The sequence below is a fragment of the Sphaeramia orbicularis genome, chromosome 10, assembly GCF_902148855.1.
Source record: "Sphaeramia orbicularis chromosome 10, fSphaOr1.1, whole genome shotgun sequence".
In the NCBI taxonomy this organism is placed as follows: Eukaryota; Metazoa; Chordata; class Actinopteri; order Kurtiformes; family Apogonidae; genus Sphaeramia; species Sphaeramia orbicularis.
Genome location: NC_043966.1, coordinates 13,188,092 through 13,213,623, shown reverse-complemented (window position 1 = coordinate 13,213,623; position 25,532 = coordinate 13,188,092). Strand labels below are relative to the sequence as shown.

Below are 25,532 nucleotides of genomic sequence, written 5' to 3'. Positions count from 1 at the left end.
ATGGTATCATCAAGTTTTCTTCTTCAAACTAAAACTCATGGCTGCTTATGTTGACGGTCAAAATAGCACTGTTTTATGATCATCACATGCTGCATTAGCTGATAGTTTACATTACAGCTCTGTTAGCTTAGCTCTGTTTTTAGACAGAAAACAGCCACAGTAAAACCACAGATTACGTTTTCTGTACAGTTTGTGTTGTCAGTAACTGAACTAAAGATCTGTTTGGAATCCAACAAATAAGGTCAGAACTGCCATAGTTTAGTCTGAACTGTGGATCAACAAATGGCAGCTGGGCAAATATATTAACATCACGTAATAACTTTATACCTTCATAAGCCTCATAATCAAACTCACCCAAAATGCTGCAGTTTCAGTGTCAAACTCCATTCTTTAAAATTTAGAGCTGTGGCCAATGGGAAAAACAACAACAGTGATTCTAGATTTTATCACGTTATCACTTTCTTTGACTCTAATAGTTGTTTCTTAATGGTTCTCATCCCATGTGGTCACTTTGGTCAAAGGCCCCGTGGTGATAGTTTTCTTCACCATGGGAGACCAGCAGAGTGACTCACTACTCCCTCTAATGGTCACATAAATCCTTCAGCCTGTCGGTGTAAATGAATTCAGTTCATATGTACATAATCCAAAGCATTATCATCGTTTACAGAACATAAGAAACACTCTAATGATAACTGTAGATCATTTTTAAAGATTTGAAAGTATATATACTATATAAATGCCCCTTTAAAATAATGTTAAACTTGTGTATATAGGGCTGTGCAATTAATCGAAATTCAATTACGATTTCAATTATTACACGCAATGATTACAAAAATTATGTAATCGAGAAAAAACGATTATTAATTTTGAGTTGTTTTAATTCACGCGCACGCAAGCTACCATGAGCTGCTCTGCCCCGCCCCCCTCTAAGCTACTGCTGCCTGCTAGCCGGCAGGTCCACCCCAAGAGGACAGTTGGACCAGCGGTCTGGAAAAATAGCAGGAAAATCACAGCAGAAGTGCTTGGTAAACAAAAAAGGCAAGTCAAATTCAGTTGTATGGAATCACTTTGGGTTTGATGAAGAAGACGAAGAGCAAAAACACATCACGTACAAAAAGTGTTTCGTAGTTGTGTCCGCACCGACCGCTAACACAGCAGACCTTTTTAACCATCTAAAGTTTAACCACCTCCACCTTTATCATTAATCTTATGAAAAACTAAAACGCATAAAAACAACTTCATCCGCAGTGCAATCTTCAGTCTCCGAATCTCTTTACGCTACAACTCCCGTATTAACCTAACCCTAACCCGTATAACCCTAACGTACGAATTCTATAGGGTGTCCCATAAGTCTCCATACATAGGAAAAATAAACGTTTCTTGACATAAACCATTTTTATTTATATAATATGCTCTATATGACATTTTGTCGGGAACACATTTCAATGCGTGTCCTCCACTGCTGAAGAACTATAAAGAAGAAATATAAAGAAATACATGTTAGAACCATTTGTATTATGTCTCCTATGTATGGAGACTTATGGGACACCCTGTAGATGGCTGATGTATACAGAAGGCCTGAACTGAAACCTCACAGCACGCCACTGAATTTACTATGTTTCATACTACATTGAACATACTTGAATTTATAATTTGCACTTTACGTGAGGTTTTTTTTTTATTGCTACAGTTCTATGGCAAGTCTATGGCAGTTTAATTACAGTGCACTATTTGTTTACAAAAGGAAACATACTTGAATTTACAGTACACTTATTTGATTTCAAAGATTTTTTTGTTTCGTACAAAAGTGAAAATACTTTGTTTTAGTGGTTAAAAGCTTTATTTATGTTTAAAGAGTATATTTTACATTGTTTTGCAAGAAAAAAATAAACAACTTTAAGGTTAACAAATAATCGTTTTTAATAATTGTGATTTCAATTATTGCTAAAATAATCGTGATTATTTTTTTTCTATAATCGAGCAGCCCTATGTGTATATATCTTTTCTTCTTTTGGTGTTCTGTTTGCCTATTTGATATGTGTGTGTTTACGTGGATGTATTTGTGGGGATGCCACCTGGATGGGGGGTGGGGTGGGGGGCAAGTTCACAACTTTTGTAAGAAATGCTTCAACCCTTTCATGCATGAATTATGAGAACCTTAATCAGGATGTTTTTTTCCTGAGTGTTTTTATTCCTCTTTAGGCATGAAAAACAACAATGTGGTTAAATTTTTTTCCGAACGTAAGTTACAAAAATGTCCTCTCAGCTGGACACCGTGTGTTTCACTTTTGAAGCGACTTACTGTGTGAAAACTATGAAATAAAGACATTTTTAATGCTGCTAATCTGATGTTTTCTCACATTTTAACAAACTATAATACTAGTTATTACACACTCAGATAATATGCAAAAAAAAATAACATCCTTAACTGTTAATTACAGTCTAATAACAATTAGCAATTGATTTATACTCATATGTTACAGAAGATCAAGTCTATAAAGAACAGGAAAGTTACAGTAATGGTATGAATTGCAGTGTATGGGATGGTGCATAAGCGTCCACTATGTTGGCTGATATGGAACTAAAACAACAAAATCCATAAATATACAAGAGAGTAGCTGTAGAATAGCTGTCCACTGTAGTGGCCACTATTCATGAAAGGGTTAATGGTGTCAATGTTGTTGATATTGAAAAATGATAAAGTTGCAAAAATAAATAAATAAATTAATAAAATAATAATAATAATAATAATAATAATAATAATAATAATAATAATAATAATAATTATTATTATTATTATTATTATTATTATTATTATTATTATTATTATTATTATTATTATTATTATTTTAGAGTGATTTTTACCGGGACTAATTTGAAGTGCAAAAAAAAAAAAAAAAAGTCAAATACACCCATGCTTTATATCTTACGATTCACCAGATCATCACAGAGTTAAACCATCTCTGTGCAGTCATTCTCCAAACTTTGTTACCCACTCAAAAGTAATGGATGTTATTCATCATCTAATTTTGATATAATCCTGGCAGTGATTTGCCTGGGCTTTAGCAGGGTTTAAGGGGGCTAAATGAGAGATTAGTCATCTTAACTCTGAGCTTCTCACTGAAAACAAGTATGTGTTGTCTCATGGATCCAGTCAGATTGGTCTGGATGTAACAGGTCTGTGCAGTTTACAGTTCAAAGACCCAGCAAGTGGAGCAAACACAGCAAATGAGTGAGAAGGTTAAAAAAGCATTGAGAAGCCATTTGTACAAGGCCACAGAAGTCAACCTGTAATTGAAGGTGCTCTCATCCTTATTCTTGGGGCTGTGGCAAGTGAACAGTGTCTGCTGGACCTGCTTTTTCATTAGGTTTTGTATTTCATGCCCTTAGGAGCAGAACAAATTGAGTCTCTGTTTCCTTTTGCTCCGTTGCTCATTACCCAAGAGAAAGATTAAAAAGCATTCTCTCACAGTCCGTGTTACATAATGCTGTCAAAGAATGGATGAGTGTACATTGTGTTCATTGTCTGATCAAAACACTGGACACAAAAGCTGTTAACCAACCATAGCCATGCTGACCTCTCACCAACTCTGCTTTATCTTCGTGCCAGTATTTATTCTCATTATTATAAAGAAATAAACCTGGTGAGTACAGTTTCAACCCACATCACCACACAGCAGCTCTTAAAAACCAAGAGGCACTGCTGGATTTTTGTAGAGAAACACCGACTCTGGTTTTGGTCTTTGCTTTTGGACATCTCTCCTGGTAGGGAAGGGTTTTTCTTCCTGTTACTTTCCATCAGATCGGATGCACTCTCGGGCATTTACAGCAATGTTGAGAGCCTGGGTTGTTTTAAACTCTCAGAATACAGCGGATGTTAAAAATACTCCTGGATACGAAGCACTTTTCTTCAGATGAGATTTCAACAGTCAGCAGACCAGCTGCACTGCTGCCTCCCTGAAGTGTCTGTTTTGTTCTGTTAAAAAGGACGTACATGGTTCTGGACACACAGTCCTCCGAGGCACTGTGAGAAGTAGGACTCCCATTATAGTATTATCACATAAATTATGAAATGCATTTACTCAACCCAGACTTAATTCCTTCCCATTACTTTGCAAATTGCAATAATTGTGCTTCCTCGGTAGCCTGGCCAACCATCCGGTTTTCGAAAACAGTCTGGAATGGCTGTGAAATATGCACGATCTATTCTTTACCGACCAATCACAAGTCTAGGAGGGCGGGTGTTTTGCAATGTGTCATATGCACCGACTTCTTTTTGTCATGAGTCAAAGTCAGTTCCAAGCCTGCCAATCTCTTTATTTATTTATTTATTTATTTGACAGGGACAATGCAGTCAAACATAGTTACAAATTTGCAGCTGATGTGATGCGTATGGAGTTTATAGCTAGTGCTAATTCTCAACTCCAGTTCCCAGTTGGGCTCTTCCACAACACTGCAGTACAAGTATAAAATATACATCATTTAAAACGATCATACCATACAATTGGAAAATCCAGTGTTGCATTTATACATGAGGCATTCATTCACTCACTCACTCACTCTCCCACACAATATACACAATATTTACAACTGTTGTCGGTTGTTTACTTGATTCAAAAATAAGGACTGAATTACAGATTACACCCTGTATTCTCTAGTTTCTCTGGCAAAAGTGTCACATCCGTCTTATCTGTGATTCGTTTACTCGGCACCTGTTAGTCCCGCCTTCATATTTGGATTCAAGCCCCCTGATTCCAGACAGATTTCTCCATGAGAAAGACAGATGGCTGGCCAGGCTACTGCCTCGGTGCATCTTTAACTAAAAAAAAAAAAAAAATCTGCCTTTATAGCATAACTGCTAATTGAGACGCTGTTTTAGTTTGTATTCTTTCTTTTTGCATTTTTTTTTTTTAACATTTCTGCACTTGACACAAATGCTGCCTTTTTTTGATATCATGTGCTATCGTACATATAGTTTTAAACCATAAAGACCCAAACATCAACCATCCACCAAAAGCATCTACTGATCTAAACTTCTGATCCACTAATCCTATCAATCCATGTAAATAATTGGTATAAAATACAGTTTGTCATATTTTCATGGTCATTAGATATGACCTGTTTGGACATTCAGAGGCTCTGTAGTGAACGTGGAAACACTGTCATCTTCTACGACATTGATTCACCAGTAAAACCCATGGAATTAGGTCAATGACAGTGGATGGAAATGCTTGTTTTTACATTCAGTTGTTGATATCTTAGCAGAAAAAGTCACTTTTTCTTCAGTTTTCATCGTTTCTGATATAATAACCCTCAAATTTAATCTGAGCTTTCATGAACATCTACATTATCACTAAATTAAATACAGGAAAATACCTGATTTTCATGGGAAAAATGTGTAAAACGCAGAGGATAATATTATAATAAATGGGGATAAGTCACTTAAGAAAGGTTAAATAGAGAGAAAAAATCATTTGGGAAGTGAAATAAAAGTAGCACCAGGTCTTTAAGGGTTAAGACAAAAATGTGGCCAAACATGAATTCTTACATTTTAAAATATCTCAGTGGGTTTTTCTCTCCTGAATTATGTGCTGAAGAACTGTATCAATTTTCCGACATGCAGAATTTGATGACTTTCCTTTCCTTTGTTCAGGCTGAACTATGAGAGTTCTACAAAACCATGACATATGTCCACATTGACTCAGCTGTTTCTTTTTCTTTGCACTGAATTAAATCAGCCTGGTTGAGTCAGGATAAACTATCTGACACTGTGTTTTTTTTCCTCTCCTTGACAGATGTGTACCTACTTAACCTTCCAGATGACCAGAAGGTGAGCGTCACCACAGTAACGGTTGGACAGAGTGTGGTGCTGACTTGTGCCATCACAGGGGAACGCAGACCTCCAATTTTATGGAAAAGAAACCATCAGTATCTGAACTCATTGAACCTGGAGGACATAAACGTAAGACGAGGCTATAATCACTCTTTCTCAGTTGTAGTTTTAAAGGGGTCATATTTTGCTAAATCTACTTTTATTAGTCTTTGGTACAATTATTTGTGTATTTGGACCCTAATAGTTCCATAAGTTTGAATTTGAACCCTCCAGGTGCTGCAAAGCTATGTTTATATTAATTCCAGCAAAAATCGACTGGTTATCTGCAACCTGTTTTAATTTCTTCTTAATTTGTTATGTTTTATAACTAGTTACGTCATGACATTTGCACATATAAGGTCACGATTTCCAGCGAACATTTCTCCGAGTACACCATAATTGTTTGTGAACAGCAGCAGTTATAGTCCAAACTGAAAATATGTCCAAACTTCGAGCCGATTACCTAAAATGTTCAGTTGTTTGTTGAGCGGGACAAAGCAGCACAGCCAACAACCTGGAGGGGGCGGGGCATGATGTTACTCATTAGCATTTAAAGGGCCAGCACTCAAAAAGACCTTTCTGGTGTCATTACTCATAAATAGGGCTGAAGATGGACCTGTGGAGTTGAATAAATAAAGAATTCAGACCCAAGCATAGCATTTACAGTTTATGTAAACCACAGGGAAATGTTTTAAAATGCATAATTCCATTCAAAAAACAGCAACATATCACTCCTTTAACATACTCAGATTGTGTGTACATGTGCAACAGTGCACAATGCAGCTGATTCTGTTTTAGATCATAGTAGGCCTGTGATGTTGACAACACAGGTGTCAATCAGTTAATGTCTGTGTAAGACAAGGGAGCGGTGGATTAAGACACACAGTTGTAGCTGCTGTGATAGGATCTTGATGATAGAGTTGAGTCACCTTAAGTGGCAGGTACATTTCCACACCATTATTTCTACCACTGATATCAGCGTACACCTATCTGTCATAACATTATGACAACTGAGAGGTGAAGTGGTAATAGGGGTCTCTGTAATGAGACGATCAACGCAATCAGTGGGTGGGATATAATAGGCAATAAGTGAACATTTAGTCCTCGTTGAGCCTGTTTACATGACCATAAAAATCCAGTAACTGCCAGTAATCACATAATTGTAATAAACAGAGCTGGCACCTTTACATACACTTCAGAAATGTGACAATTGTCCACCTCTGGTGTTGACATTTCAGTCCATTATGGGTTTTTTTTTCAGAGTGTGTACATATATAGTGATGGTGGACTCATACTTCCTATTACCGTCTTTTGCTCACGTTTGGCTATGGCTACGTTCCGACTGCAGGCAAATGTGGCCCAAATCTGATTTTTTTGCCCATATGTGACCTGTATCTGATCTATTAAAAACAGTTTGAACAGCACAAATCCAACCCAGGCCACTTTCATATGTGGTCCTAAATCTGATATCTGATATTTTGCAATGTGACCTCAGTCTGAACGGACCTTTACATCATTGAAATGCAACAAACGTTACAATTCTGCGTCCCAGGAGGAGGAGCAGCGGGAAAAAATATCAGGACTGACTTAATCCCAGATACCACAGCACACCTTCATGGTTCTGGTTGAGTCCAGAAGCTGTTTTGGCAGCAAATGAGGGACCGAAACAATAAGCAGGTGGTAATAATGAGGATTTCATTGTTTCCCTGGCACAAAAGGTACATAAGTTTTTAAAAACAAAATAAACCGCAAATGATTTTTGAATATGCTTCTGAAAATTGTTATTGGAACTGGCATCAGGCTATAATTCCACAAGACATTATTGCTCCAGTTGTGAGACACTTCCATCGCCACCATTATTTGTTTTTCAGTCGCATCACTTGGCTGGAGATGTGCCTGCTCAGGTTGACTTTATTGGTTTAGAACTGGGATCAAATGTAAGCATGCAAAAATATCCCAGTTTCTTTTGGAGTAACAATATTCAGTTTTCTCAAGACCACGACACTGAAAGATATGAGGTTTACCTGCAACACATGCGATACTGGGATAATTAAAACTACAACAGTAATCAGGATACTCAGGTCCATTGAATGCATTTCATTGCCAAAGTGTCAGCTTAATTGCAACTTAATTTTAATGACCACATTTTTGTAATACCAGATGATTTCATGTATAGGACATGTTTGAAACACAAGAATGTCCAAAGAATGTAATAAAACTACTATTATTTATGGATACAAAAAAAATTCCATATCTTGAAGCCAAATGACTGTTTCAGAGCTGTATTTTTGCATATGTTTCTTTTTCATCATGTTATCTTGGTCAGTGACTCAAATCCCCCTTTTTTTATTATTGACTGTTGATGCAGGCTTTGTATTGTAGGTCTGACAGTAATCCATGGTGTCAGCTGGTGTTCTGAGTGCCTGTGTTTAGAGACTGCTGGGAGGGACAGGGATTTCAGATGAAGAAAGAAGATGAAGGGGGATACCAAAGGGGTTCGACCCTAGAGGACGGACCTACTTTTACTAGTCAGTGAAAAAGTATGTGTGTTAAATCAGCACGCGTGGCCCAAGACCAGCCCCGTAAGTCATTTTTCTCCACATCAAAAGGAGGGAGAGCACTTGTGTGGTGAGGTAGAGGAGTCAGACTTGTGTTACCTTACCGTTTTCCTCTGTATGTGTCAGGGCTGACCAAGATGAGTGCGATACCGCTGTGCATAATTAAGTCAACACTGTCGCAGTAGATAAAGGGAGACCCAGCGAAGCCACTAATGTAACATTAAATGTTGATGACCCTTAAAATGAGTAAGAGGCGCCCAGCTGTCGCCAGTCATCCTTGGCACCATCAACTGGCTCTAAACTCGCATGCCGGTTCTGGTTGTTGGTGATGTGTGATTCACATAAAGAGCCAAGCTATGAAGTGATTTTAGGCTGTGCACAACAGGGAACAGCTTTTCAGCTCTTTGCCATTTTTAGTACATTCTCTAATACATTGTAAATGCTTTTAACTCATTCCCGGTGAAAAATGTGTATGCAACTGCTGTGTGTAGCAAAAAGGAAAATGTAAAGCCAGATTATGTCTAGAAAATGCACTGAATATCTTTCACAGGATTTACCAGAGAAACAGAGGATCCAGGTCCTTCAGGGTCAAAGCAGACTTTGATCTAACTTTCATTATTTTTTTTCCTATGAACTGTTTCACAGCTTCCTTTTTGGCGGTTTCAATAGAACTAGCTTTTATTTCATCTCCTGATTTTGCCTGAAGACACAATGAAGTTCAGGGTGTCCCGACCGGAGGTGGTCTTTGTGCTTCACACAATCTGTCATCAGTTTCCCCGCTGACTAATATCAATTGTTGCACAGGTTTATTTTTAATTAAGATGCTCTGGGATCAAAAGTTTTGCTCTGAGATAATGTTAAGTGTTCCCATTCCAAACGAAATCAAAGGTTTTCCAGAAGTTCATCAATGGGTGACTTGAATATCCTGGTTACAGTCAGGTTTTAAAGGTAGTGCACTTTTGTGTTTGCGCATGTAAATGTCATATCACTCATTCAGAAACTTACAAAACCCATTTCTTCTGATTTTCATGCTAACCCACAGAAGACAGTGGTCATATAGGTTGTTACATAAGGCTCTGCTGAAGTAGGACAAAAGTAGTAGAACTTTTCGTTGCAGTTTTTGTTTTTCCATCTAAAAATGCGGTAATAAGTTTTGCATGAAGCCACAGAATAATTTGGTTGCCTCATCAGTAAACATTACCTGTTGTAAAAATACCCATGTTTTAGTTTAAGGGACAATCTGGGAAGAAAACACAAACATCAGTTATCCCAAATGTTGAATTGGTATTTATGTTAGGGGTTTCAATGTCCTCTCTTACACATATTTAAAAAAAATAAAAAAAAAAAGACCAAAGCCATCTCACACAAGTAAAAATGTTTTGCTTAACTTGAGATGTTTTTTCATATTTTATCCATTAACTCAGTGGTTCTCAACCAGGAAGAGGACACACACACACACACTCTCCTGGGGGGGGGGCACAAGCACAGGAGGGGGTTGCGAGTGACTACTGTTTTACATCACAACAGTTTAAATTAATCACTCAGCACATACTCTCATGAATTGAGGTCTAGGAGGGGGTATGTGCCAGGGGGTATATTGCCTGGCATATCACCCCCCACCCCCCCCAGTTGCAAATGTGAGAGGGGAGCTCACTTTACTTTGTCACAGTTTTATCTACAGAGCTATATAACCCACCACATCCTCCTGATATAGGTCCTTCGTGTTGCTTCAGTTTAGTTTACAATTAAGTACCACCCTCACACAAACACCACCCCTCATCCCACACATTTTTTCAGGCATGGGGGGGGTGCCAGTAGCCTCATGATGCCATTAGTGGTGCGTGGTTCAAAAAAGGTTGAGGAACCCTGCATTAATTGTTCATGAAAATGCATAGCTTGAGTATTTGTAGAACCTGAGTTGACCTGTTGTCCCTTAAAACTGTTCAGCGATGCTCAGATTTTTTCCTCAAAAACAATTTTGAATTGAATTTAAACTTTTTTTCATTCATCGACACGATGGAAAGGTTCACAGGTTGTCATGGTAATCGATGACTTGGTCTTTTGTGCTTTGTTCATACTGCTTGAGGAAACATTGGATTTCAGTCCACAGAGTTCCAGTTATAGATGATAGAAAGAACGAGGAAGAAAAAGGATGCTTCGAGCTCTGTTTGCATTTCAACTAATTCTGAACCACTTTGGTGGATCTTCACATTACTGGTATTTAAGGTTGTCGCATAAAATTACTGGTACAAGAGGCATGTTCAGATGATGGTGGTGCAGTTTCATGAAGTGAGACTGAGTAAACCACTGTTGGGAGTGGAAACTCGCTGCTATGACCCTCAGGAGACCGCATTTGTCAGATTTAATATTTTCTTTGTCCATTTCTAACATAGTCTGAGTTTCCAGCCTCTGCTACCACCAGAGCAACTACGCTAACAACAACAACAAAACACCACCAGCAAGTGAATCAGCATTAGCGCTAGCAGTCTCCTGTGTCTCATCAGAAGACTGTGTGCAGACCACAGCGCACCAAAAGAAACTACCAACAGAACAAGAGCGGCGCACCAACACTGTCTTAATCCAGATTTATTTTTGGCTCTCAGGCTCCCAGTCAATCATTGTTGTTCTTCCACAGAGGAGAATGGATTTCGTCGGCACCTGGCATCCACACACCCATTCTAAATTGCCTTGCAGACAATTTCTGTATAATTGCTGGCTGTTAATATTTGTGAGCATCCACTGCCAGGCTTAATTAGAGTCATATTCCTGTGAGTACACATGGGAGGTTTATGCAGTCTCATCTAACAGGCCTTCCCAGTGTAGAACGTGGTTATTTTAGAAATGTTTGTCGACATTCCGACTTAGCGAATCATGCATTAATCCCAGCGGTTTGCTTGTATCCCCAAGTTCAATAGAGCCTCTCTAAAAATTTTGACAAAGCAGCTTACTGTAATTCCATGAAGTTGACAGTTGCTGGCTATTGCATCATCATCCAAGGCTGTCAGTTTTTCAATCCTTCCCAAGTGGACGAGCCAGAGATACAGCCCCGCACTGTGTATATGCCTCTATGTGTGATGATGGTGATCCTTCGGGGTGCAAAATATTTATGCAGATTGAAAAACCATTAGTTATTCTTGCTTAGAAATGTGAAAATGTATTTGGGGGAAGGATTGGATTATACGTACTGTGTCCTAACTCCACTTTTTAAGGTCACAATCAGTGTATTTTAGATTTAGCAGCTAAACCTTTGAATTTATAATAAACAGAGAAATGTGGGACTTCATAGTGTGTGGAATATGTTTTTGGGGGAAGAGATGGCAGCTACATCAGAAATAGAAATAACAAAGAAAGCGGCATAATCTGAGTTCAATCTCTCTTCTTTTTTTTCTTATCTTGTCCACTGGAATAGGTGTTTTTATCTCCCATAATGCTCCGTGCCTTCAGCTGAGGTGTTCCATATTATCTCTGCATATTGGAGATGGACCATATGTAACATAAAGCATACATGATTATATTTTATATCTACGTTCTTCTTTGATCAGAGTGTACATGGTGGAATATCATTTGTATTCTCGCTGCGCCGTTTCCTGACGATGAATAAATCAACCAGATATGGCAGATAATGTATGAATCATAGTGGCCTGTTGTATTATGTTGTCAGCTTAGGTTTTTTGTCGAATTAATCACCTTGAATGAAAACACACAAGGGAGTATCATGGATGGAGCTGGTCCTGCATCACCTGGATGCGAGACCTTTCCTGAGGGATTTATTTTATTTGGTTTAAATCAATCATTGGACATGACCCCAACAACATCTGTTTGCTTTAAGTCCATTTTGTATAAGACACCAGCCTTGACCACATAAAGGCCTGGCCAAGCGAAAAACAGAGTGAGAAAGCACTGTGCGCCAATACTAATCAGTCCATATCTGTTTTTACAGATTATTTAGCAGCAACCATAATAGCTCAAATTGTAGGTCTAAGCAAGTACTTTAACATGCCATTAAGGAATAATAACCCAATATTTATATTATTTATTAATGTATTTATTTAACCTTTCTTTAACTGGGTAAGTTAGTTTTTTTTTTTAATTTAAGATCCTTTATTGTCAGTACATAGTACATTTTTTTTACCATACACTGAAATTCAACCTCTGCTTTTAATCCATCTCTAGAACATGTAGGACCACAACATACACTGCAAATTAGGAGCAGCGGGCTTGCCATAGCAGGCAGCCGGGGAGCAAATGAGGGGTTAAGTGCCTTGCTCAAGGGCACATCAGCCACCAACTTTTTCTGCCAGTCCGTGGAATCGAACTGGCGACCTGAGCCACGGCTGTCCCGTAGTTGAGAACTGATTCTCATTTCCAAAAACAACCAGACCAAGAAGCAGCACAACCAACCAACCAACCAAACAAACAAACAAACAACCAAACAAACAACCAAACAGGATGGACACCAATTACAATGACATATAACAAATAGAAACAGGTGCAGTGGTCCAGAAGTGTATCTCTCATTGATCTTTTAAATGATGAGAGCAGTATGAATGAGATTTATTTAATAAAAACATGAATTTATCATCACTGACAAAGTAACAGAGTGAAGAAAAATATACAGCAGTTATTCAAGGTTTGGAAAAAATGCCAAAAAGTGCTGTTCCTCAAGGAAAATGCAAATATTTAGCATACTACACTTTTCTTAATATATGAGAGTACATTATATCCAAAAATTAAACTGATATCATTTTTATTTTATTATTTTAGTTTTAAAAGACATTAAGTCATGGTAACAAAGTGAGAATCCAAAAAAGTAATGGAGTGAGGTGTTTGTTCAGTGTGATGCACCAGAATAATAATCAAAGATTTTATTAAGATACTGACAAAATAATCAGTCTTTGGCCACATATGTTTCATGACTATATTTAATACACATCTGTCTGCTGTTTTTTTATAATAAATACCATTCAAAATCATTATTGTATTTGATTATTATGAAATATAAGATTAGACACAGGCATATCTTTGGAACATGTTTATTTACACATTACTATTTACATTTTGATTGTATGCTGTATACATTCATTTACAACCTTTACTGTTCTTAAATTACGCTGTATTCTCATACATTTTTTAATATATTCAATTGTAATTCAGGTACAAATTAAATAAACACAGTTTTAGAAACTAGAGATACATGTCTGTCATGCTGAGTAATCAAACGTATTATTTTAGAGAAACAAGAAATTGACCCTGATGTTCACTTTCGCTTGGCCAGGCCCATAAATACCAACAGCTTTCTTCTCAGTTTATAAAAAATAAGTCTGTCCACATGGCTTTAGTCACACACCAGAATGTGAGAATGACTACAAATACTCAAAACACCAGAGAAGATGCTGCGTACGTCTACATCAATGATATGAGAAGAATATTCGGAGCGTGCATAGTTACAGTAAAACATAAACATCAAATGCCAAGTACTTATTCATTTATAGTCATTTGACATCTGTTTCATCATCTTTTTTCTGGTACATGGCCCAAGGTGTGAATCTGACACCAAAACAGAACAGATGAAGGAGATGGAGCTGGTGTTAAGTGTCACATTATGATACGAGGTGATGAAATCATGAGAAAACATTGACTGTTATGTGTCTCCACGTGTTCACATGGACCTACACGAACTGAGATTTTTCAGAATTCTGTTGAGTAATAAAACAAAATGCAGTTTGCATGAGAATAAGAGGAACATGTTTGTTTGGATAAATATTACATAATATGTTGTATTAGTGAAGACGAGGCCTGCTGTGGTTGTGTAACCTCTAAATGTTTGACTTCTATTTTTCTCTCCTAACAGATCCCATCGCAGGTAGGATGCCTTTTTCTGTCTAAACAAGACATTTGTTCACTCTTTTTTTTTTTTTTTCAACTCACTCACAAAACCCAAAGCTACTGAGGTTCTTCTAAAGGGATTCAAGATGTTGTGGCAAAACCTCAGACTCCAAACACACAACAGACTGAAAACAACTAATCACACAAACATGGTTTTAATTTACTGCATGCACACATATCAAAATTAGTGTATGATTGAGTAAAGTTAACAAAAACATTTAAATGATTCAATTATAAAACGTTTCAGTGGATCAATATATTCAGTAATTGATGCAAAAAAAAAAAAAAAAATCTAAAACTAATACCAATCAACTCTATTGTCTTTCATTATACTTTATAAAACTCCTTCATATAAAATCTTCACTGTAAGATTTTATTGCTATGGTTGTGATTGTTCTTCTGTTTGTTTGTTTTTTTTGTCATTTACTTTTTATTGAAAAGTTTTAACAACACTAACGCAACAAAAACACAAAGAACACAGACCGTCATCTCATTAAGAACTAAAGTCAAAACCAAGGAAAATAGGCGCATACCATGTTTGACAGATGAGAGGAAAAAGTGAGGGTTACAATACATATACATACAAATTTAAAAAAAAAAAAAAAAGCAAAGGAAAAATACATTACTGTTTTTTCAACATTCCAGTAATATCTACCACAAAATTTGACCATTTAGCTACAGTTTGGGGCTTTGCTCGGTTAAGTCTGGCTGTCGAGTTCTCTAAATTAGCCATGTGTTGTACATTTAATAACCAGCGTTTAACAGGGTTAATGTCTTTATTTAACCTTAATTCTAAGATTGCTTTTCTCACAGCTGGAAAATAAAAAAAAAAAAAAAAAAATCTCCAACAAATTAGTTTAAAGTTCAAAGCAGTATCATCATTCAAAAGACATAGACATAGACCTGGGATTATTTTAAACATGTGTTTTAGTTTATTTTTTATATTGACAGCAAAGAAAATTAAATCCAACAAAATGTGTTTCCAAAAACTGACCTAGATGTTACTGGCACCTCAGAACTCAGTCATAACAAATGAAGAAATGTCAGGTTTTCATTTCATTTCAATCTAATGGGTGCAGTTTCAGTTTGGAGTTATTGTGCAATGAAACAAATCCAGCAAACAGAGATAGTAAAATAAATAAATAAATAAATAAATAAAAAAGGCTTCATTTTTGTGGGGTCGATACTGCTAAACATTAGGACATAAACCACCTCTACCAACCAAACTTATCTGCATGACCAGATACTTGTTAAACCTGCCTTTTTAATGTCATACCACCCATTTTCACAACATTTCTTTTCATGGCGGCATATTTCAAAGTTGTAAAAGGCCACACTGAATATCTCTACCACCTCATTTTCTAAAATGCCTCGTCATCTACCTGAGGTTAGCCATTCGGCGAGGTGGCTCTTTAGTGTCCTTTCAGAGGTGACCCCCCAGCTGACAGCTTTATTAATTATAGTTTCTTGAAGGCTACAGCCTATTTGTAAATCCACCTCTACCTGCCCTTGTCTCCCCTCAGTCTCAGCGCTCGTACCCTGGCCTGTTCGTCTGCAGAGAATCGGCCGCTGAAGGCTGAGGTGAGGGTGCTGAGTTGAGCTGGAGGAATCTTGTCGACAGCCTCCGCCGCGGCTCGTTCCACCCCTCTGAGTTTCATTTCTCCCCCCATTCATTTTTCATTTAAGAAGGTGACACAATATGCTCTCAGCCCAAGGGGCCAAAACGCACCATCGATTTCCCCTCATATTGTGAGGCTCTGATGCTTCACTCAGCTCGAGCTGTTGCCAAAGTCGTCTGAGAGATCAGAGCAAACCGGGACGAACTGATAAACATACTGTACATCTGTACACATGACAGTCACAGCTCATGCTCTCGTTTGTCTGTAGAATTTAAGTGGAAACTAAATGCCAACATGTAAACAACCAGTGAGGAGGTGATGGAAACATTCAAGGGGTCATATTTTGCTAAATCCACTTTTATTAGTCTTGGATATTCAAAGAATTCACACATAATTAGGGGTGTAAGAAAAAATCAGTTCTGCAAAATATCACGATATTTCATTTCACAATACTGTATGGGTATTAAAAAGTACTGTATTCATATTTTTAGGTATTTATTCGAATGAAGATATTGTGGAGGCTCACTTTAGTTTTTTTGTTTTTCTTTTTTGTTTATATTTTATTTATTATTATTTAACACTCTTTTACTAAATAATTTTAGTTCCTGTGTTGGGATTGCACAAAAATAATGTTATGATGTTAGTTATGAATTAATAGAAGATGAACATTTGAGCAGGATCTTAAATTGTAATGTCTGTTAAACATTAATTTAAGTGTTAACACAGGAAATTTTTGTGATATGGCATTAGATCCTGCTCTGATCAAATAAAAATGTGTTTAGTATTTGTCCATATTTCTGGTGTAATTCAATTCTTCAAGGAAATAATCATTTCAAAAACAAAAAAATGCCTTTTTAACAGTATCATAATATATCGTATTGTGATCCTAGTATTGTGATTTGTATCATATGGCCAGATTCTTGCCAATACACACCCCTACACACAATACACAATTAAATTTTGTGGAAAAGAAACCATGTCTGAACTCACTGAACCTGGAGGACATAAACGTAAGACGAGGCTCTAATCACTTAATTGTCGTTTAAAGCGGTTATATTTTGGTAAATCCACCTTTATTAGTCTTTGAATTTTAACCCTCCAGATCAGTGGTTTCCAACTTTTTTTAGTTTGTGACCCCATTTTAACATCACAAATTTCTGGCGACCCCAGGCTTTGTTTTTGCTCAAATTAATTGTTTTTGATCATGTAATAGTTTGCTATACTATGTTGCAAATAAACATTAATTTTAGACGACATTTAGGCTATATAATGTATATTATTATGGAGGTATACTGAAAAAACTATAACTCAAACTATGAATTATGAAAGAGATGCAGCATCTTAAACCGACCACAATGAACATTCGAAAGATAAACAGTACCACAGTACTTCAGTTTCAGCTTCACAGTTTGACATGTCTTTTATGTATTGTGATTGTCTCTCTCAACTCACCATACATTTTTCTTATTAGTAATTTTTTTTTTTAATCAGTTACTAGAAATTCTAGGCAACCCTAAGGTTGAAAAACACTGCTCCAGATGTTGCAAACCTATCTTTATATTCATTTTGGCAAAAATCAAGTGGATTTCTACAACCCGTTTTAATTCCTGCTTAATTTATTACGTCTATAACTAGTTACATCACAACATTTGCACATATAAGGTCGAGACTTCCGATGAACATTTCTCTGAGTACGCCATAACTGTTTATCAGCAGCAGCAGTGGTAGTAAAAACTGAAAATATGTCCAAACTTCAAGCCAATTACCTAAAATGTTCAGTTGTTGGTTGAATGGAACAGAGCAGCCCAGCCAACAAACTGGAGGGGGCGGGGCATGAAATGGCTCTTTTGCATTTAAAGAGCCAGCACTCAAAACGACCTTTCTAGTGTCATTACTCAGAAATAGGGTTGAAGATGGACCTGTGGAGCTGAATTAATGAAGAATTCAGACCCTAGCAGAGCATTTACAGTTTATGTAGACCACAGGGAAATGTTTTAAAATGCATAATTCCATTTAAAACAAGCAAAACTATCACTCCTTTAAAAACAATGTAATAAGAAAAGACACTTACTATGAACTCCTCTAGAGAAAAACTTGGCAAATACAAGTAATTACTTGAATCCACTTTTTTCTCATTAGAAATAAGGAGCCTTAGCACAAGCTCAGACATTTCTAAGGGCCAAGGTTCACTCCGCTATCAGATTCGTAGGTGAATGTTTTTAATGCATGCAGCATTCACAAGTGACCACGTTTTGCCTCTTGGCCTTCATCCAGTTAGTGAGCACTAAAGAAAACTAATGAAGGCTGAATGCCTGAAGGCAGAGGACGTTCGTTTCTATAAGGCTGATGTGCATTGGAATATAGTGAAATCTATAAGTGAATGTGAGCTCAGGCATTTATATCTATTAGTTAAATGTAGCAGCTAATGCACTCAGTTGACCCTTGGTGTATATTTCTACAAATATGAACAACTTGAACAATAAAAATACGCTGCAATGAATAATAGTTTGAGTTCAGTGTCATCAGAAAGTTCAGTAACTTCATTAAGTCATCTTTCTCTCTATTCTCACTGAAAAAATAGCAGAATCTTCACACATGCACATATTCTGTAGTCCCCAATGAGACAATTAGTTTGATGTTTAGGTTTTATAAGAGGATTTAAAAAGGGAGATTCGATGAATACTGTCAGAATATCATCAAATTTGCCCCAACTTACTAGAATTGATATTCATTTACAACAGTAACTGGTAATAGTTTTCTAGGGACGTGAACAGAACATGATGAAGGAATAATTAAACCCTGAGTGAATGATCTGAATGAGCTGAAGATTCTAGAACACGACACCTCTCCACCACGGTGAGGCCAAGTTGTTTCATATCCGTATATATTTATTATCTGATGACTAATCTTGCATTTGGAGGAGTACCGTTTAGTGAATTTAAATCCACGGTCAAAAATCACTCATCTTCCATCAACATGTGCTTCAGACGATTAAAATTTTTTAGCCTTTGTCTTTGTTCAACTGTTTTATGTTCTTATTTTACTTTACTTTCATTTTTACTTTGTATATTTTGCTGGTGTTTCATGTCACGGTCACTTCAACAACCTCAACAATCAAGCTTAAATAGAATCAATGAATTTTCATTTTGCATCTAATCAAAGGCTTTTATGTCCTATGCACGAAACAAAACAAAAAAAGAACATCTTAAAGATTGAAAAATAAATAAATAAATAAATAAATACACCTAAGATAAAAAAAAAAAAAAAAAGTTGCTGCTGCAAATGAAAGGTTTTAGAAATATACAATAAATAGATATTTTTAACAATCCAATTCAATACAATAAATATATAAATATATCTTTGTTGAATGTGCAAATACATAGAACAAAAAGTAGAAACTGTTCGGATATCAAATAAATATACTCTTTTAATCTACTCCTCTAATCTAAAAATTCTTATTCATATGGAACTGTTTCATCATATGACACATGGTTGCCTACTCTGATAGAAACCTCAAAAAAGTGTTTTCTACAAAATACAATTTTTTTAATGTAAATTTTAAATGTGCCTCTAACCAGCTACCATTTTGATAAAACTGACCCCTGATTAGAAAAGAGAAGACAAAATCCATATGTCCATTGGTTTCATTTTCTTTGTAGTGCCATGTATGTTTATATTACGCCTCTGTGGTATCAGATGTGTGGTCTTCACACAGTGGCAGACCTCCACTCTTGCCAGATGGGTTCCTTAAACCACACACTCATTAGCTTTGGGGGTTTCAGTCTGTGATAACGCTGAATAATTCATTTTCTGTTTCTGTTTGGTTCTCTGCCTTGTCCAGCACCATTTTTAGTGTTTATTGGATTAATAATCACAGCACAGCATGAATTAATCATATTTGTTCTGGCTTTAACACAAGTTCACAACACAGAAAGGTTTTGGTTTAATTGCAGCTTTTGTTTCAGCCATTATATATCAGCATGTCTGGTGTATTTGCATGTAAATAAATTCAAGTGACACCCACCTGTTGTGATAGTCAATACTTTGAATGTAACTTATTTTGTTTGCAAATGACAGCTTCAGTCTTTTCCCATTGGATCATTTTCATCTCATTGGAAAAATGACAAACTATTTTTCTTAACTATGACTTTGACAGTTTTTTCCTTGTTTGCTTTCTGTGGCACCGAATAACCTCAGTGTTGACGTAGATCAATGGTCATCTGCTCCACGGTGTACCTTTTGTTTGGATAATAGTTATATTTTTCATTTTTCATTTCCTGTGCTATGAAACATCCTCCTATCTTGCCTCTGTGCACACACTGCAGCATGTCGTATTTCCACTGACACAGTTCATGTCCAACCCATCACTCCTGAAGGAAAAGCTCCCGGCAGCTTCTTTAACTCATTTCTATCTGTGTTTCTCTGGTAGGACTTTGGGGATGATGGCTCGCTGTACATCACCAAAGTGACCACAACCCACATGGGGAACTACACCTGCCACGCTGATGGCTACGAAAAACTGTTCCAGACCCACACTCTCCAAGTGAACGGTAAGGACCTGAAAATATCTCAGCACAGTACCAGTCACAGTCCATTACCAGCCTGAAAATGTGTCCTTGCTGAATGAAAAGCTGTTGTATTTTCATCCAATCATCCACTTTGTTTGGCAGATGGAAGCCTCATAGTCTCAGTCTTTCAGAGCACAGATAGATTCACTCGTACTCTTTTGTTGTGCTGATCAACACGGTCTTTTGTCGATAGTAAAGCAATTTATTTCAACAACCGTTATTGGAGATAAAGTGGTAATTGTAAGCATTTACTAACATCCGTTAGTAAACGTCTAGCATTTCTGCCCTTTCTTGCTAATTGTTTGGCAAAACATGGCTTTAGTGCCTATGACATTTTTCTTTAAAATTTGACAAGACAGAGAAAAGCACCAGTCTGTCAAGCATGTCAAGTATTTTAGAAGATGGAAACTGCATAACCTGTGAGGGTTCAAAGAAGTTGATGAATTTTTATAGTTATTTTAAAATGTCTATTAAATGTTTTAGTCTGGATTATCCTGCAAATACCAACAATGAAGTTAAAAGTCAGATCAGTGGGAAGGTTTTACTGAGATTCGCATTATAGTACAGGGTTGACGAGGCCAGGTACAACATGTTAGGGTAAGTTCATATGTAAACATCATCATATTAGACCTGACTGTCAAATTTAGGGTCTCAGCCAAAATGTGTCATGGAGCTGTTTTTTTTTCGGTTGAAAATTACAACATATATGAAAATAAGAGGATATGTGAATTCATTTCCCCAATTAATATAGAACAGTGTTCTCTGGAGGAGTTTATAAATGTTGACCACAGTCATGTGACATGCAGTGAGGAGGCATCAGTTGTAAAAGATGTAACAAGATGAAACTGATGTAATTAGGTGAAAACAAAAAATGGTGAACAAGACGTAAGATGAAAGTAATATGAATCATAAGACAAAAATTATCTATGAACTTTGGCAATACCAGTGATATGAAGGCAGAACATGCATTTTCTGGGTTTTTTTATTTGTTTAAATTGATTTTTTTTTTCCTGATTTCCCTTTTAACTCATATGCTTTTAAAATAAGTTACACATTTAAGTGTCTTAAGCAGCAATTAAGTTAAAAAGGCATGTTTATAGGTGGTAATACTCGGTGCGATTTGTCAAAAAAAAAAGAGGGGGGGGATTTTTTTTTTTTTTTTTTTGGAGTCGGTGGGGCAGCAGTTATATACGTGGGGGTACGATCCGTAACTAACGCTGGTGTGAAACTTTACATACTTTCATCGTCCAACTCCCAGGTTTTATTACTCTATTATACAGCAGCTCTTACATGACATTTTCACAACTTCTAACCTGTATGCACTGGACACACTAATACTGGGCCCCGTGAATTTGTTACATTTACCCCCCTGTACGGCACCCCAGTTCATGGGGACGTTCATGAATTCTGAGACTGCGGACAGTTCGGTTCAGGTGAACGTTAGTGTCAGTAATGTAGGATATAGGTGTAAGAAAGCTGTCTCAACCTGCCTTTTATTTCCAGGATGAAATTCAATGAGCAGAAGTAGGGATGTAAAAACCAGAGGGGAGGTTGACCCCCCCTATCCCCCCCAACAAATCACACCCTGGTAATACTGTATAAAACAAGTCCTTCATTAGTAGCATTATCTGGTGTACTCTACATCAGATTTAACTGCAGTACCAGTCTATTTTTACATCTATCTATCTATCTATCTATCTATCTATCTATCTATCTATCTATCTATCTATCTATCTATCTATCTATCTATCTATCTATCTATCTATCAAAAGCATGCCACAAGTTGAAAATTCAGCAAAAAAAAAAAACTAACTTTCAGACATGATGTTTTGGCAGCTGAAAAGTCAATGAGTCATGTTTTGAGGATTTAAACTGTCTGGACCTGTTTCTTTCTTGCATCCGTTAGTTGGACACATTGTGTGGCTTCCTAGAAAAACATACACATCACTGCTGCAACCAATTGTTGACATTATCCTGCCATCCATGCTGGAATTCAGGAGATATAAAATTGATGTTTTGTGTCTGGAGCTGAAAAAGTCTGGTAACTTCTGCATCAGACACATGCTTTATACTGAGCTGAATGACTGACTTTGGTTCCTTCTCATGTTTGCTAAGTGTTGCACATGTGTAATATTGATCAGTCACTTTCAAAAAGCAGGATGAAGCTATCAAAGTTCAAGCAGGTGTTTCAGTTATCTTCAAAAATAATAATAATCATACATCACACTTATATAGCACTTTTTTGGGCACTCAAAGACACTTCACAAACAAACAAAACAAAAAGAACAAAAAGTTGTAATTAGGTGGAGGTGAAGTTTATAGATGAGTCTCCAACTAATTGAGCAATTTGCCCTAAATTTGAGGAAAAAGGCGGATAAAATGGGTCTGGTTTTCAAAGGTACATTGAGTTTCCAAAAACATCACAGCCTTAAGGCCATAACAACCAACAGCAATTTATACATGGACAAGTGAAAACTGACTCTTGATTGGAAAAATGTGTGTTTGTGTTCATTATTTAGTTTGTGTAAGTGTGGCTTAGGGCATTAAATCTGTGGTTACTTCTATTTTGGTGATTTATGTCGAAAAAAATTTAACACTAGTCCGCACTCCACACATTTAGGTGATGGTAATACACCTTAACACTGAATACTACCCTTTATTAAATGAAAAAAAGGGAATGAGCTACTGCAAAGGCATGGCACTTTGCCGCAGTTGTAAATATAAACCTCTCATTTTAATCCAAAAAGACCCAACAGCATTTTTGTGTCAGTTCCCAAATGAAATTTTCTCTACATCTAACCTTTCTTAAGTGATTTATCACCATTTATTTAAAATATTATCCTCTGTATTTTGTATTTTATCGGTATAAATCAGGTATTTTCCGGTTTTTAGTTCACTGATCACGTAGATGTTCATTAAAGCTCTGATTAAAAAAAACAGAGAAAACTGAAGAAAAAGTTACCTTTTCAGTAAACTACATCAATAACTGAACATAAACCCAATGTCTCCATTCACTGTCATTGATCCAACTCCATGGGTTTTACTGGTGAATTAATGTTGTAGAAAATGACAGTGTTTCCACGGTAACTACGGAGCCTCTGAGCGTTCACATGGATCATATCTGATGACCATGAAAAGATGACAAACTGTATTTTACACCAGTTATTGACATGTATTGATAGGATTAACGGATCAACAGGGGTTAAACAGTTTAGATCAGCAGATGGTTTTGGTCGACGGTGGATGTTTGGGTCTTTATTGGTTGAAGTAAAGAAAAGACAATGATTCTCATTGTTGTGTGGCTGTGCACTAATGAAAACAGAATAAGAAGTGCTATATTTGATTAAATTGTCCTAAATTCCCATAAATGTAATATATTGGGCCTTAAACAGAAGTAAACAAAACAAGAAAACACAACAAAACAAGTACATAACCCTCTGTACATCAAAATAATCCTTCAGCATTGGGTCGGGCTACACCTAATGACTGCAAGTGGAAATCCACTCACAGAAAATACATAGGGGATATTACTTTAGACAGATTTATTCCTGGGAGACAGCTTTTTGAAAGAGGTCCATCCACTGCAGCGCTTCAAAGCGTAGTGGTCTCTATGAACAGCTGTGGAGGGCACTCCTTAGTGATGGAGATGCCACATAAGTGGGTAAGCTGTGTGCCACATGCCCCTCTCAGGAAGCAGTCATAAAAACAGCACAAAAACATATCCCTATGACTACCTAGCCTGGCCAGCCATCCGGTTTCCTCGGTGTATTCAGTATAATAACAATAACAACAATAATAATAATAATAATAATAATAATAAACTTTATTTGTATAGCACCTTTCATACAGAAATTGTAGCCCAAAGTGCTTCACATTGATTGAAAAAATACAATATTAAAATACATTAAGATTTGATTATACATCAAGAAATAAAATGAAATTTGAGAGAAATACAATAAAATAAAAATAAAAACAGTGCACATTAAATTATTTGATTATACGTAGAATTTTTGAAGTGCAAGAAATAAAATGAAATTTGAAATACAATAAAATAAAAATAAAAGTAAAAAGTATAAAGTATAAAAAGTATACTGAGAAAACAGTCTGGAATTGGGCCAATCACTGACATGCACTATCTATTCTATACCGACCAATCACAAGTCTGGGGGCAGGTGTTTCACAATGCATCATACACACCAACTTCTATTAGTCATGAGTCAAAGTCAGTTCCAAGTCCATAAATCTGTTTAAAACTGTTGTCGGTTGTTTACTTGGTTCAAAAATAAGGACTGAATTACAGACTACACCCTGTATTCTCAAATTTCTCGGGCAAAAGCAACAATAATCAATCACCGAAGTTTCTAATCGACCACCACCACCACACGCCATGATGGAAACATGCTGAGGTTTGTTGACGTTAGGGATCTGCTCGTCACATAATTACGTCACACCCACCTTACCTGTGATAGGACGGACTGAATCATATTTGGATTCAAGCCCCGCAATTGCAGATGGATTTCTTATTGAGAAAGATGGATGGCTGGCCATGCTAATGACTACCCAACATCCTCCCCAAGTCTGTAATAAATCTATGAAATTAACAGTAATGAAATCCTTTAAATTAGTCTAATCCTGTGGGATATTTGTTATGTTGCGTGACAGCTGGAGTTCATGTGGGCGTTTCCTGCTGCAGGTTCATGTTTAACTGCATGTAGAAGCCATTTGGTCCTGATGCATCTTGAATTTAAAGATGAAGAATCATGATTCTAGTTGGGGACTATCACCTTGTTTATTTAATAAATGTACCCTATGAGACCACACACTGCATCATCATGTTTACACAGGCTTCCTGCAGAGCCTTACAAGCCACTGAATCTATTACCTATCATTAGAGAACGCCGAAGCTGAAGAATCCCAAAAACTCAAGTGACAATTCTCTACCACTCCAATTATTTCTACCAAAACCACCAATGAATCAACCCTATGTATCCACAGACTGTATCACCCACTCAATAACATATAAAGCTCA

The 25,532-nt window shown here is 36.7% G+C and overlaps 1 protein-coding gene across 2 annotated transcripts in view; it reads left to right on the top strand.

Moving 5' to 3' along the window:
• fstl5 (follistatin-like 5) overlaps positions 1-25,532 on the top strand; it is a 339,290-nt gene that overhangs the window by 223,223 nt on the left and 90,535 nt on the right. The window contains exons 7-9 of one of the 2 annotated variants that reach the window (XM_030146006.1): positions 5,796-5,962; positions 14,282-14,293; positions 20,365-20,485. In XM_030146006.1, coding sequence (XP_030001866.1) covers positions 5,796-5,962; positions 14,282-14,293; positions 20,365-20,485 — 300 coding nt within the window. The remainder of the gene's footprint in view (positions 1-5,795; positions 5,963-14,281; positions 14,294-20,364; positions 20,486-25,532) is intronic. The other variant, XM_030146007.1, reaches the window with a different exon arrangement.